The following is a 16,306-nucleotide window of genomic DNA, read 5'->3' as shown; positions in this document are numbered from 1 at the left end:
TTTACGACTCAACAAAAATGAAACAGTTTTCAAAAAGAACTTGAAGTGAACGGATATTTCCAACGCACAAATTCGCGGGTAAAAAACAGTGCCGGAAAAGAGGTAAATTATGCTATGGGGAGAAAGTTGGACAGATCCTGAAGATTCTTTAAACACTGTTTGAATACATATGTGTATTGAGTAGTTGAAAAGTTCGAAAAGAAGGTTCCAACGCTGAATATTCAATAATCCAAAAAAATGGAGTGAATATCATTCGGTCACTAATTCCCGAAAGTATTTGAACTCAAATATTCGAAAGCTTCGGAATATTCTGATAACTTGAATATACGAGAAGTTGAACTTCTTCAAACATTTATTTGAATACTGATAATGACTTGGCTTTCAATATGCGCAAAAAATGTTGCGAATTGCCGAATCCGTTCAAAACAACTTTCAAAAAGAACTTGAATTGAACGGATCACTCGTTTGAACAAATACGACTTCCCGAACATTCAAACTATTCAAATGTTCGAGCAATACAATAATTCGAATACCACTGTACAAGCCTGAATTTCAGATCACCCGAAAACTACAGAAGCAGAATTTGTTGGATTGAACAGCAATTGTTTAATAAGTGAGTTGAGCTATGCTACAATTTGCAGCAATCTGAACTCAGAATCGTAGGATAAATCCCACCAGCATGCAATAGCGGCCAGGAAATAATCTCAGCAATGCGGCGGCGGCAATTTCGAACAGCTCGTATGTTTCGGACAGGGTACATGCACAAATCGCATTCGGCAAACTGGAAACCCGCTAATCAAACAAACGACGCACCGATCAATAACGTAAAAATCGAAGACCTGCTTGTAGCGGGGAAAAAGAGCGCAGCTTTAATCGCTTGACTATTCGCTGGCCGCCAAGCACAGAGTGCAGAGGTCCCATCAGAGTATGGCGTTAAAGTAGTGGCCGCAATCGAACGAGAGTCACGAATGTCGGCCCAATACAGGAAGTTACCATGAGATAAGCAATGGAGTCGCATTTCCTTAGCGGTGGCTCGCTGATGTCATCGACGAGACCACACTCCGATGTGGTGAGGGAGAGAGAGTGTGCACTTGCATGCGAATACAAGCAGACGCAAAGATTTGCCGCATGACAGCCGCTAGAGACGTAGCGCACGTATGAGAGTAAAGAACATACGCATGAGATGTAAAAAGGAGAGAAGGCGCTGTTCCGTAGAGCAAGAATGTCATTACTTTCAGTTTTAATTGAAACATAAAACCAAAATTACTAATTAGGCTTTATTTCGACTAACGCTTAGGTGTAGTCGCCCTCCTCAGGGATTGTAAATTCAACAAGATATGTGACGTATCCTCGCAAACACTTAATTCCAATACAAGTTACTATCCAGCAAAAGAGCGGGCTAGGAATCGCTACGGAGATTGCAAAAGTAATAACACTGCGTTGAGTGGTGCCCACAAAATATTATTCTAATATTTATTTTTTTGTAATTATAGTGCTAACAAGAAGGCGAAACAAAGTGTCGTTCACAACATTTGTTCTGCGCTCAACCTGAGCCTAAATAGAAAAAAATTGCTATGCCAAGATTCAAAAAAGTCGAATTTTTGCACTCTTAATCTTCATGCAAGCTGGGATTTGTCTGAGATATGTCAGTGACGGATAACTAACCCTCCTTCACATCGGAACATCAGTGAATACGGATATTTTTTGTGGGCAAACATGCAAAGAGAAATGTTTCGGGGATATGCATTTTCAGACGAGTGAGAATTATTGCACGCGAACAACGTCGCGGAGAAATTCATCGTATTTTTCGTTGCTTTTCCACTTTTCGCACCTTTATCTAAATATCTACATAAGAAGAGTACCATTGGGTGTGGATTTTATTGGTGGAATCCCATCCCAACGAGCTATTCATCGTGTGTAGGTAACATTAGGTCGTTTCAATAAACACCGAACTCACTCAACTTTTTAATTATAGTAATAAATATAGTAATAATTACTTACTCGCTTAAAAGGTAACCCTGTTTGTTGCTTGGTTTGAATAGAAACAGTTTTATAAGGTTAATTTCAACTTTTGATATATATTTACTGTTTCATTAATTATGTGTAATGTCAAAACCGCAACTGTAAGCAGCATTTCTCTGGCTTGTGGTGTTTTTTCCTTGTTCGTTTCAAAAATGAGGTGAAAGTGCTGGTTCCATGGAAGATGTGCATGTTTTGCCAGCAAAACCTCGCTACGTTTATTCACCGTCAAAATTTCCTGTGAAATACACTGTGATGGGCGCAAAAAGTGCACCCACCTTCGATACGGCGCATCAGGCCAAATGCTGGCGCAACTAGGCGTCAGGGATGTCTTCAGTAAGGGTCAATTCAGACCTGAATCTGAAAATGATGAGTTCGGGCGATGAGTCAAAGTGAATTACAACGCACGGATCGTGGAGACCGCAACTCTTCACGAAGCCCGAGTCTGAATCAGATTCAACAGAACGTGAGAGCACAGGAACGTTCAGCGTAGGCTGTTCGGCTGGTGTAAGGGAGAATAGTACCGTCCAGTACGCACCATCAAAATCGTTTCATGTTCATGAGCGCGCATGTGGCCAGCTTCACAATGACCCGAGAACTCAGTGATAATTATATAATATGTAATTATCGCTGAGTTCTCAGATAATTATATAATATATAATTATCAGGATGTTATATAACATATATCCTAGAATAATATTGTTGAAAACAAAATTCCTATTGGCTGTGGCTAACACGCACTTTAATATAATTCAAATTTCAATTGTTTTTAAGAAATCTCTAAGTAGTTTTCACCAAAATAACCGGTCATCCACCTATTTCTTGGATTTTCTGACAATTCGCGGGGATCATGGAAACCTTTTGGCTCATTCCCCTTATAAACAAGTTTGCTAATTCACTGCTAAGTCTACTATCATAGAGCATTGTGAAAATTTTGCAACTGAAGCGCATGTAGAAGGCGACCAAATCCATTGCATCCACAAATTTTTCCAAACAAAAATCTGTTTCTCAGTTCATTTAAACCAGAAAAGAAAAATTGCATCCTTTTTTGAGAAGAATCTGAACTAAACTTAACTTTTCTCTAAGTTTCCTTTGAAAAAGGAAAAGTCTCTGGTTTATATATATAATGATTGTTAGTTAGCGCCGTGCATTTTATTCTTTTACTGCTCTCGGAGATGAGGACATCAGTTATATCCCCGTTTCTTCCTTCGTACATCTATAGGTTCTGAAGTCATCCAGAAGCGAATCATATTATCAAAATTGTCCTCAGAAAAATGTAGACAAGGGCGGGTGTAGCACAACCAATAAGAAGTTCCACTGTAACTGCACGATCGATTGATATTTTGAATCCGCCATAAAACACTTACTAGAAACATCAGCTAGCTCCCGCAAGTTATTGTCGTAGGCTTTGACGTACGTTCGTAAACTTCAACCGATTCTAAATTGAAGTGAACGCGTTTGTGCATCCCAAGCAGATTGATTAACGGTAAAAGCTTTGTCCTTTTATTCTAAAACGTAAACATTAATGATTGACGTGAATTTAGATGCTGGGTAGATGAATGGCAATGATGATATTACAATAAGTGGCCCAACGCCAAAAGGTGTTTACGCAACACCAAAGGTAAGCTCTGCTTAAGGATAAACAAGTTCAGGCTATCCGCAGTGAGGATTCTGCCATCGTTCCTGTAGTGCACAGTCACAACAATTATCGTCTCAAAATGGAGCGCAGCAGATTACTTTCCGGGTGGTGTACTAGAATCTTTTCTGCACCTCCTAAATCCACATTAAAATCGGGACTCAGTTTTTAAGTAAACCTCAAATGGAATAAGGAATTAAGTGACATACAACAGGGTCCTAGTGGTTTCGATTTAGAAAATCGCTGGGAAATTCACTGGCGATAGTATTTCACTCACTCGCTTTGATAACATACGGCTGAACTAGACAAATGTTGTTAAGGAGTATCTTCTTAGTGCTCTACACTCGCAGACAGAGACCTAGAATTTGAGTGAAAATTTATCCGGGACCCAACTAGTGCTATTGATGTTTTGATGTCCATACTTCGGATATGGGTATGTCCGAACACTCGACGATACAAACTACTTGACTGTTCGGACACTATACCAGTAAACACATATCAGGATTCGAATGACGAAGATGGATAGGAACCTCAAAGATTAAGTCAACAGCGAAGATTGGTGTCTAGGCCAGCTCCAAAGACTCCGAAACATCGTGGGGACTGTGGTGCAACTCTTGCTAGGACCACCCATTGCTTCGAGCGCAGCCGCCTTAACTGCACCTTGCTTCATTTCGTTCTGAATTTGCTATAACTACTGGTTACTGGAACTTTCCTTGGATCACCGATGAAGGCAACGTCTAGCCTGTGGGTATACTGTAAGGGGGTCAATGTGCCCCTATATCACCTATTTTCGCCTACTTTCACTAACTTCGTCTGAGTTAAGGAGAAAAGAAAAGGTTTCAGAGGTGATGAAAGTGTCGGGACGGTCATGACAGAATCCATGATACGTAGAATATAGCCACTAAGAGAAAAAAGAGAATATAAAGCTGGAACTACTAATGCTTCAAATTTACCAAACTCTAGGACCACGATTACTGGAAATGAATAGCTAAATCATGCCATGTAGTACTTCCAACGAAAGAAAAAGAACCGAAGATGCCCTGAGAGTTGGCTTTTTCGTAGATCCGCGCATGACAGTCAAGAATGATTCTTGGGAGAAAATGTAGTTGGAGGGAGACCACTCAGTGGCGCCCTTACTCCTGGACGCTCTATCTTAACTTTTTTCTCTTAGTAACTTTAGCTTACATGTCAGAGATCTCCTAAAACTGATGCTTAGGTCTTAGAGCCCCGATTGATTTCGTTATTTACTTTCAGAAATATGGGTAATAATATTAAATATAATAATAAACGTCGCTGAGTGCCCCTATCCCCAAATACATTTTATCCGACTCTTGTGCTTTAAGAACGACTTCTGCGCTCTAAGTGCAGTTCAATTAAAGACTTTAAGCCGTGGCCCTCCTCCAAGCTAACGTTTCGCCCAGGAAGTTTTATGAGCATGTACTTCCCAAGCGCGTTAGCCGCAGTCCCAAGACAATCTTCCAACAGCGCCACATGCGCGGATCTGGACAGTCATCTGAATCATTTCTTGGGCGGAGGATGAACTGTAGAAGCTTCAATACAAAAATACAGTACACTACCTAGGGATAAACCAATAATGACACCAGTGACACCTGACCCACAACCGATTGTTGTGTTTTAGAAGGTCTGCGTGAGCTGATCCCTTAATTCTTCATTCACTTGAAGCGTGGTTTATATAATATGGGCGCAATTGCACTACCCGTTTCCGACACGTCCTCCCCAAGTCCCCTTTATGGAAATACCTTTTGTGACAATTGTTATCGTTGCTAATTTTGGTTATCGGCTCCATCACAGCTGTTCATGGAACCCATTTTATTAGGAGCTGCCGAGAAACATTTTATCGCTCAAGGCTTCGCCGATGGAGTCCGCAACGACGGTCGAGGGTCAGTTGCGTTTCTTTTTCTTCTATCATTTCGTAGTTCTTTGGGTGTTAACTTTTGTAATAAAGCTTGTAAATGCAGGATTGATGACTTTCGACCGATCTGGATTGAGAGCCCGGCTTTTACAACAACCAATGGTTCTGCAAGAGTTAAAATTGACACCACAGATATACTGGTTGGTTGGATTTCATACATCTTTTTTTTCTCTCCTTGTTTTTTGCCGCTACTTGGAATCTCTTCTTTAGTTTTCTGTTTTTTCCTTAGTTTCTTCTTAGCTTACGATTGTTGTATTTGTTTCCTTATAAGAAAGCTACTGTTATTGTTAGCCGTTATTGTTTTGTTTTCTAATCTCATAGATATACTGATAGCGACGAATTTCGCCTCGTTTTTTCCTCTATAATCATAATAGACATAGCCATCTTTCAAATGACCAACTATGTTCACGTAGAATTTTCGGCGCTTGTAGTACTGCATGAGCATTGTGCTGGCTCTTGTAGTTCACAAAGTACGTTTTGAATAGTCGTATAAGTAACCTATCTAGCAACACTGATCTTATGCACAAGCTTCGTCTCCTTTTTTGGAAAACAACGAGAAACAAGTCAAACAGAAGTTTATTCCTCTTAAAGAAGGCGAGTATTTGGGATTTTTTTTAGGTTCCATAAATAAGTGCTTAGTGGTTAATATTTCATTTACATAATAGTCATCTCTCCAGTAATTTGGAGGCATATTTTGAACAATTTCTATCATTCTCGAAACAATGAGTCGAACTTACTTCTCATTACTCATCATCCACTACCAATCTAATCCTATCCGTAATTTAAAAGGCATCACCCTACGAATCTGAGGTGATACGGATTTCAGGTGGAGTATTCGTATACGGGATCGTAGACTATGGAAAGAAGGCTGATTCCGTCCATTTCTTCCTAATTGCCGCAAAAACAGCCCGGAAGATACGGCTTCGTGGGGTGATGCCTTTAATTCTCCTGAATTGTTCTGTATTTATAATTGCACTTCTGCTTCTCATCTTTTCTTCATCCGGCTTTTCACAGGTAGGTGTCAAATGTGAGGTTATGGAATGTGAGGACACTTCTCTGACTCCAAATCGCCTACAGTTCACCGTCGAACCCTCTTGTATAGCAGCACTCCGAACAGAAGGTGCAGTGATATCATATGACCTTATTTAGCATTTTGCAAATGCTAGGGCTTTTTTGGAAGGAACTCCATATCTTTCAACTTTTTTAAAATAAATAACTTGCAGCTAAAGGTGGTGAACTTTTGACTGAAGCAATTGAAGCAGTTTTAATGGAAGCATATCATGGAAATGGTGACGTTATCACGAATATGGAAAAGTTAGTTTTATTTTCTTGATGTGTTTTTTCGTGACCAGTTTAGTTTTTATTTTTAAGGCTCGTGTTATGCAAGCAGTTTATGTGGAAAGTGTACGTGGATATCGTCATACAACAATATGGAGGGAACATTCTGGATGCCATTTTCATTGCTGTACGGATTTTGCAGCTGAATTCTTTCGCTTTCTTTTTTGTCATCTCATCCTATTTTAGGTGAAAGCTGCTCTTCTGGATACACGCATAACTAACCTAGCTCTGATCCCTCAAGATGAGGGGAAGTTCAGCATAGAGTGCGAAGAATCTACTGAAACAAACTTTTTCCGCCTTGAGGCGGCAAAGTTAGTTTTGTTCCTTTTTTGTTGAAGTTGTCTCACCTTTTTTTACATGTTTGACTCAAATTGAACCAGACTTGCGCTTTCTGTTACCCATTTCGCTGCTTCAATTAGTAGGTTAGTTTCGCGCTTCAGTTTAGTTTTGCATGATTTTCTATTCTGTTTTTGCGAGAATCAGAGGGCCCGAAAAAATACATGATTACATAAAATTTGAAAAAAAAACATTATTAGGCCATAAAAATCACGTAGATTAAACAACAGAACTAGTGTAATTGCGTTTCTCAAATGAAATGAACTGAAATCGGGCAGTAGGATAGAGCCCTGAGAGTGTTCGGTTTCATTCAAATTTTCATCTGCTACATACTTTTCTTCTCATCTACTTCATTTGTAGCGCTCCTTTGTCAATTTCGGTTAATCAGATTGGCAAGTCTATAGCTGTAGATTGCACGGAAGTTGAAGAAGTCTTGTTACGTACTGCACTATGGGTTGTGATGGACCAACCTGAGAATGAAGTTTGTGTTTTGTTCATAGTTTGTGTTATTTTCTCTTCATTTTCAGTTTGCAATAATTTACTTTCAACGTTTCTCTTTCAAAATTAATTTAAACGAGTATTTCTACATAACAGTCCCAGTTTGTTCTCTTAAAGGGGTATAACAAAAGAGTACTATGCGTGTAGTACATATGTTTAATGTTGTACTACCCAGGATCTGTCCATTGTTGATATGTTCCGTCACAAAATAATGATTAGATTTCTGTATCGGCACAGATCCAAGCACGGATGTAGATCCGGAATCCACCGCAGTCCGTGGTGACTCCTGGGTGTGGAAGCTCTTTGATTTCCTAGTCTACGTTAATGATTTATTCCTTCTGGATTCTCTTGACAGGGCTGTCTAGGGGTGCTAAGCGCATTTCATTTCCCTCTAGTACCCATGAGGACGAAACACACTTATATGATGTAAATACACATATGCAATTGTTCGAACACTGTTTTGTTTGGCCTTAATTACAACCATATGACTTGTTTGTAATTAACCAGGGCACACCGGGAAGAGCGTATTTTTCGTAGACTGGCAGTGTGTTAGTTAGAAATCCTTATTTAAGCTCTCCATGAAACGACCGATTGCTGCTACAGGAGCACAATGGATTTGAGAGATATACCATTCAGTTTTTATCTATGTACAGCACGTCTAGATGAGATGGAGCGTTCTGATACTCACCCGTTCTTCTCAAATTTGATATATCCCACCGTGATAATTCTATTGTGGTCTCGTTGATTTGGAGATGTCTATGGCTGGTATTAAAACAAGACAGCGTAGACGTCGCAGCAACTATTAGTCTATAGCTGATGGATTAACTAACTACAAATGTACATCATATTTTTCTTGTCCGTTGACATACCTGAAAAGCGTCGCCTAGATGTAAGCATTTATTTGACGTGAACTTTCACACCTTGATCACCTTGACTCCCGTTGATCTTCGAAGTGGTCGAGCGGGCGCCAGTAATTCTTCCATTTGTCCCGATCGCGTACCAGAGTAGCCCAGTGGTTCCTCCTTTCGCGTGGGACACGAAGAGCATCATATTTTTCTTTGAATTACTTCGTGAAGAAATCTGACCATCGGGTCGGCGGTCTTCCTGTAGTGCGCTTAATATCATGAAACTTATCTCAACATAATAAGAATGGCATCTTCCTTTTGTCAACAAGGAGGCATTTTCTTTCAATACATTGCAGCTATGCATTCACTATTATATCTCTGCAAATTAGCGCCGTTCGCATAATCAGAAGCTTGAGATCGCTCAATAGGTTCTACAGTGGTGCAAAAGTATGTGCTGTGGTTAGTACATGACGCTAACCTCAGTTTCAACCCCGCTCCAACTCTGACAATCATTTCACATATGAAGAACTACTTTGTACACTTGACACCAGAGAAAATGAAACTGATATTGATGAAATCTGTGTTCTCAGAGGACTCCTGATGATTCGATACGCTTACGTGTTGTGAAGCAAATGTTTCCTGGTGGAATGGATCCTCGCTCAATACCAGCTATGCTCGACTTGGCTGTACGAAGTGGTCGGAAGTTACATGCTGCAGTAAATGCACGATTAGAAGAGATTAAAAATGCGGATGGGTCTCAGGTTCCCGGTTTGTCATTTTTTGATGAATGACATACATATGAATTACACTTATTTTGAATGTTACTTTCTGTTAATATTATTGTTATTGTGTTTTCATACTCAAAAATTGCTGCTTTTCCAGATGTATAGCTAGGTCTATGGTCTCAATTGTTTTGTTTTTGTTTCCATGTCAATTGGAGGTTTGAAAAGGTTGTTGTGATGATGAACTCTACCTGTTTATTTCTACCTTTTAACAAATGCGACAATATCAGATGTTGTTACTTCGTTACATTTTTGAGATTTTTTGCTAATTATGTGTTAGAACCATAAAGTAGTTTGAAAATCTGCTTGAATTGTTTTTTTTTTCAATGTAATATATGGTAATGAATTGAGTTTAGTTAGTTTTCTAACTCCTCTCGCGATCGAGTATAGATAGAGATCACGCTAGAGTTAGTGCGTGACTTAATCGACTTAAAGGCAGCGTGTCAGTATTTTGGCCTGGTGCGGAACCCGCAGCGAAAGCACAGAGTTCGGGTAGTATTATATATTGCGGAACCCAGCGTAGTTCCGCAATATGTAATCTTCCCCTGATCATAGTAAGAAAAACGGCATGGAAAGGTTCACATGAGGTGCGTTAGAGTTAGTTCAGAGCGCGCTTCTATGTATACGTTCCCTTTTCCCTCAACAGCCTATTCATTGGTTTCACTTGAACAGGCAAGTGAGAAGACATCACTGATCTTCAACAACTGCTCGTACTCGTGGTGGGTGCACATGGGTAGTGCGTTGCAACTGAAATCCTCATAAAAAGTGGAGTTTTTCACGACAGTTGGAGAAAGTTGCTCGGAACCACGCTTGGTACGGCAACCTAAAACTCGAACTCTACGCTTCTGCTGTGCGTTCCGCGCCACGTTGAAATCACAATACGCTGCACTTAAACGGGAGCGGATGTTATGGCCTTCGCCGAGGCGAGTCGTCCTTGAACATATTTGAACCTAACCTATTCGATCTTCAGTAGAATCGCAGCTTGACTTCGCTGGCGGTGGCGGTCCAGCACAAGCACCTCGTAAAAGATTTGAATGCAGAACTGGACACATCTATGCCGAAAATCTCTCAAAGCTGTTGTCGTTCTTAAGCATGCAACCTGAGTAATAGAACTCGTCCACAAGTTCAATTGGATGTCTGTCTACCCTGGTTCCTGCTGAGGGCGAAGACCTTATGTCAGTGCAAACATTGAAATAATCAAGATCTTCAGAATATGTGATAGTGACGGAACGTGAAATAACGTGGCCGCTTGGTAAATACCGCGAAGCTGGGAGCTCTTTCATTTCAGAAATGAACACTGGGTTGGAATTTTCAAAAATATCATTAAGCTGTTCTCCGAGACTGTGGGGGTATTTTCCATAGCTCTTTCCAGAAAAATCCCCTAATAGAAAAAGTTTGCAGTTCAACGATGAAGAAGGCGAGACTGATGGGTGTTTTTCACTATTTTGTGATGAGAACGCCATGTATCCTATTTTTGAGAGATTTAACCTTTGATATTTGAGACGCTACAAGTTCTTAAGCGTAATCGTTTGTTCAACAACAGCGTCTTGGAGATGTGAACTGAGTTCTTAGCAGTTAATGAGGCATATTTAATTAAGGCAAAATAATGTTAGGATCAATTCACATCTATTACCGTAGAAATATAAAGTTGTTCTCATTCGACTTTATGCTACAATCCAGTGAGATATCCTTTTGAGGTACTTCCTTGTTGATCAGATTCGTGGGGTGATGCCTTTAAGTATGATGTCTAGTCCTACGTATCCGTTCCCCTTATTCTTTTTCTTTTTTCTATTGTTTAATGCGTTGTGCACAGTTCTGTAGCAGCTTTGGTCATGTTTCGAGCAGCTGCTTTTTTTACGATTATAGCATGAGCTTAACATTCACGTACGTGTCTTTCAAGTTCACTTTTTGCTATACTTTTTCTTTACGATACCACATGGACAAAAGGTAGTTAGGGGAAGGTGCACACAATCTGCTCTAATTGAGCTGTACTAAACTTGCACTCAGAGTGCAAAGAACGTCCATTTAGCACAAAGACCGTCCTTAGAGGCATCACTCCACGAATCTGAGGTGGCGCAGATTTCAGGTGGAGGTATATGGAGAGTGGGGTGATCCCGTCCATTTCTTCCTAATTGCCGTAAAAAACGGCCCGGAAGATGCGGCGCCGCACAAGTCTCCAGGGCTCCAGTCGAACTTGTAGGAAATAGTGCGCCAGAACGCCTGAAGCCGTATCTTCTGGGCCGTTTTTTACGGCAATTAGGAAGAAATGAACGGAATCACCCCCCTCTCCATAGTCTCCCATCCCGTAGAGGGGGGACTATGGAGGCTAAAGCTACTAAAGACAAAAAAAGAAAAGAAATAGCTAGAACAATACTGCTTTAACTCCACCAAACTCTCCAAACTGGCTCAATGATAGTGAATGACTAAGTCTGTCAGGGACCTAAAACCTAAGCATTAGTCTTAGATGAACTGAGTAGCTAAGGCAGACAACGTAGTTTTTCTGACGAAGCACCCTGAAACATTGCTTCTCCGCAATCTGCATCTGACTGTTAAGGACGGTCTTTGTGCGTCTTTTCTTTTCTTCTTTTTTTTTATTTCTGGACGCTCCATCTTGAATTTTTCTCTTAGTAGCCTTAGCTTACATGCCATAGATCCTCTAATACTAATGCTTAGGTCTTAGGGCCCTGAATGATTTAGTTATTTACTTTAAATTAGAGCAGAGTTGAGTACTCGTCTCCAGCTACATATGCCTTACAACTTTACAACGGCAGTCCAATTGGACAGTTTGGTCCAAGCATTTATCTAGATAAGATGGGCGGCAATCATTCCCTAGTTGCTCATGTAAGATCAATGTGACAATAAGTGTTTTTGCTGTCGTTGCTGTGGTTACAGAATGTATTTTCAAGTTACTTTGGACACTACGATAGAACTATGTGCAAAGTGCTGCTTGTATTACTTGCTCTCGTGTGTCCAGTGAGTTGTATTTGAATTCTTTTTCCCGTTTCCTGCTAAGCGTCGCGGAATCCAAAAAAGAGTCTAGAGGGTTGTTCTTTTGAAATATTGGTCGGAATGAGGAGATCGGTATATTTTGATTAAGTACGTGACGTTAACAGCATTCCCGCGTTTGCATGGACAATTTGGACTAAATTTTGGAACATGAGACGACCTTAAAAACTTTGAATTTTTGTTGTGAAACTTAAAATAATCGCTAGGGATCCTGCGAGCCCTTATCCCCATTACTTTGATAATTTATGTTGAGTAATTTTTTTTAATTGGTGAAAATGAAGTGGTTTTCAAAATGTCTGCAGTCCTGCTTCGCGCACAGTCAGGTCAAAACGACCTGAAGCTTGGTGCACTTTAACAACCGGTTGCACTGGTGGTAGCGAGACATGACTTTAATGGGATTACATAGATGAGCTCTGTAGTCCCATTAGAGACAGCGAGGGTCCCGTCTCGAGCACAATTATGCACTTGTCATGTCGATTTGAACGGTTTGTAAAACCTCAAGCAACGGAGGTTCTCTCTAGTTTTTGAATGCTCAAATTTATAGTGTCAGTATTGCTTTAGACACAATGTTTTCTAATGACATATTATAAAATTTGCATCTGCGCATAATAACCGTTGTTTACCTCTTCTTTACAAAGGTTCAATTTTGCTATAGCTGTTTTAGCGTATGAAAAAGCGGCAATTTGAAGCCACTGTTAGGTCCACGTGATGTTGTCTTCGACAAATTTAATTTGGATTAGTGAATGTTTCCTTTATAGCTGCGGTGTAGTCAACTTTGAGTGGCTGAGAAAGGCAAAAATGCAACGAGAAAATATGACATTTCAGTACACATTTTGTAATAGTGTGACTGCGAGATTTTTAGATGGAACTCTTTATTTGCCTGATTTATTTATTTTATTTATTTGTTTCCGTTTTCTCGCCGTGTTCAGAGTCCCAAGTAGTGGTTGATTGGAATAATCCTACGTTTATTCCGTCAAGTGTCACACCACCCTGGGTCAATGTTCAAGATAATGAAAGCGGAAGCCATATACGTTGAAATAGTCTTAAGTAGCGTTCCATCGGATGTGCGGTGGCTGCTTGCACGCACTTGTCACTTGCTCGGTGTACCAGCGAATGAATATTGCTGTGTTCGGATCACTAGCGACGATGTAGATGATTTGATGCACATGCACAATATCAGGCAGTTATAGTTCACAGAGCGGTACAAGTGACAGGAACTCCTTCGTTATCGACAAACATTCATTCCTATTATTCATTGAAAAGTTTCTTCTAAGAATCCAAAACGCCTCCAACGTTTCCTCGCCGATATTTCTATTTGGTGAGCCAGTATGACGCATTTCACATCGTAATCGTTTCCATTGTGGACCTCATGTTTAAGCCTTCCGAGTGGTATCATTAAACTGTTTTCTTCCCCGTTTTCCTAATATATGCTCAGTAATCCTCACTCCAAAGTTCTTAGCGTTCTGTAAGTTGCATTGCACATCAAGCACCCAATCTAATTTATTACCCACATTTCTGCGCAGTCGTCTGTTTTTCCGTAAGTAACACAAATGACAAATATCACATCTTTTATAGATGAAGTGTCTATCGTACAATCTGTTCCTAACAAGCTGTTTTTGATGTTTCTATCAGGAATATTATTCAGGATCACGTAATCTTGCAATTGTGCTTGAACAATACTGCGTTGAACAGCAGCACTGACGCTGTCAGAAATAAATGCAAAGCAGAGAGAAAGTTTTGTTTTTCATTTCAGGGAACATTGCTATTCACAGTGCGTGATTTTTGGTAGTGCGGACGTACTGTATAGCCATAAGCACATGCCATTCTCAGGGCTAGTCCTCGTGATTCATGTCGTTCTTAGTTGCCAGAGCACACTTCACTAGTGGGTTTGAAGATATTAAGAATCACCGCGCCTTTTACTGCAGTCGGATGTGCAGATTTGGCATGCAATAAAATGTTTTTGCAACTTTCTTTGCGATAACACTTTACTCCAATAATTCCATTTGAAGCACTTATTTATGTGTTGAGTAAACAGAGCCAGCTTTCTTTTGGGGTTTCTCGTGTGAGTTTTATGTATACCTTATAGTCCTATGTACCTTTTTGCCTAAAATACCGTCTCGTTTGTCGAAAACGCACTAAAATTACAAGATAACATGATGCTGATTAGTATTCCTAATACGAACATCAAAAGCAGCTTGTTAGGAACAGATTGTACGATAGACACTGCATCTGTGAAGGAAGGGCTATTCGCCCTTGCGGAAAAACAGGTGACTACTCACAATTGGGGGTAATAAATGAGATTGGGTGCTTGATGTGCAATGCAACCTACATTGGGGAGACCGGTAGGAACCTTGGAGTGAGGATTAGTGAACATATATTAGGAAAACGGCGTAACAGTGTAATGATACCACTCGGAAGGCTTAAACATGAGGTCCACAATAGAAACGATTACGATGTGAAATGCGCATACTGGTTCACGAAACAGAAATATCGGCGAGGAAACGTTGGAGGCGTTTTGGATTCTTAGAAGAAACTTTTCAATAACTAGTAGGAATGAATGTTTGTCGATAACGAAGGAGCTCCTGTCACTTGTACCGCTCTGTTACTTATAACTGCCTGATATTGCGTGTGTACATCAAATCAAACGATTACATCAAATCAACTACATCGTCGCTAGTGATCCGCATACAGCAATATTCATTCACTGGTAAACTGAGCAAGTGACAAGTGCGTGCAAGCAGCCGCCGCACATCCGATGGAACGCTACTTAAAGGCGTCACCCCACGTATCTGAGGTGGTACGTATTTCAGTATTCTTATACGGGATAGTAGATTATGGAGAGGGGGGTGATTCCGTCCATTTCTCCCTAATTGCCGTGAAAAACGGTCCGGAAGATGCGGCGCCTACACAAGGCTGGCGCGCTCCAATCGATCTCGTTGTAGAAAATAGTGCATTGGAACGCTCGAAGCCGTATCTTGCGGGCCATTTTTTACGGCAGTTACGAAGAAATGGACGGAATTACCTTTTGCTCTATAATCTACTATCCCTGGTCTGCGGTGGTAGGGATTTCAGGCGGAGTATATTACTACGAGAATACTCCATCTGAAATTCGTACCACCTCAGATTCGTGGGGTGATGCCTTTAAAGGAGCAGACGCGTAAAGTATCTGTGATACATCCCTAGATTTGGCAATCTTCCACGATTAACATTATTTGTCAATAAATGTATAAATGTGGGTTTGCGATATTTGATACTGATCGAAGTACCATTCCTTAGGAGAGGACAGAATCGAGAATAAATCTCTGTCAAAAGCAGGACGCTTTACTACATATATTGACCAAAAACATAATAGGGGACTTAAAAAGCAAGGGACAAATGCAACGATACTTAAACTGGCTGACACTTAGCTCGTGCATGTGGTTTTGGTGAAAAGTTGAAAAGCGAAGCTTTGCAGCTAATTAAAGGCATCATCCCACGAATCTGAGGTGGTACGGATTTCAGGTGGAGTATTCGTATACGGGATCGTAGATTATGGAGAGAAGGGTGATTCCGCCCATTTCTTCCTAATTGCCGTAAAAAAAAACCAACCGGAAGATGCGGCGCGTGCTAGCGGCTGGGGCGCTCCAATCGAACTCGTTGTAGGAAGTAGCGCGCTGGAACGCTCGATGCCGTATCTTGCGGGCCGTTTTTTACGGCAATTACGAAGAAATGGACGGAATCACCTTCCTCTCTATAATCTACGATCCTGTAGACCTCTGAAGACGGTGAGAAAGCGGCAACGTCAGTCAAATAAAGAGTTCCATCTAAAAACCCCGCAGGCACACTATTACAAAATATAGACAGAAGTATACCGAGGTTTGAAGAAAAGAGAACGCTTGAATTACTATATTACATTTCACTTCTAAAAAATTGT

General features: G+C 40.5%; 2 protein-coding genes across 3 annotated transcripts; one reads left to right on the top strand and one right to left on the bottom strand.

The window, feature by feature from the left end:
- Positions 1-651: 651 nt before the first annotated feature.
- RB195_000914 (uncharacterized protein) lies at positions 652-1,018 on the bottom strand (the record flags this gene model as incomplete). Its single annotated transcript, XM_064197472.1, has 2 exons — positions 652-781; positions 840-1,018. 2 exons carry the CDS (start codon positions 1,016-1,018, stop codon positions 652-654), a joined length of 309 nt encoding a protein of 102 aa, XP_064053353.1.
- A 2,556-nt stretch (positions 1,019-3,574) lies between these two features.
- Positions 3,575-9,495, top strand: RB195_000913 (uncharacterized protein; the record flags this gene model as incomplete). Of its 2 annotated transcripts, XM_064197471.1 has the most annotated exons (10): positions 3,575-3,640; positions 5,468-5,556; positions 5,635-5,728; positions 6,603-6,708; positions 6,812-6,902; positions 6,960-7,053; positions 7,113-7,237; positions 7,623-7,743; positions 9,196-9,373; positions 9,488-9,495. In XM_064197471.1, the coding sequence occupies 10 exons, from the start codon at positions 3,575-3,577 to the stop codon at positions 9,493-9,495; spliced, it is 972 nt and encodes a 323-aa protein (XP_064053352.1). The 2 variants fall into 2 exon arrangements, with proteins under 2 accessions (XP_064053352.1, XP_013295578.2); XM_013440124.2 differs by lacking the exon at positions 9,488-9,495 and having other exon boundaries at positions 9,196-9,396.
- Positions 9,496-16,306: the final 6,811 nt, after the last annotated feature.

The sequence above is a fragment of the Necator americanus genome, chromosome IV (genome assembly GCF_031761385.1).
Source record: "Necator americanus strain Aroian chromosome IV, whole genome shotgun sequence".
NCBI lineage: Eukaryota > Metazoa > Nematoda > Chromadorea > Rhabditida > Ancylostomatidae > Necator > Necator americanus.
This window is presented reverse-complemented; position numbering and strand designations above follow the sequence as displayed.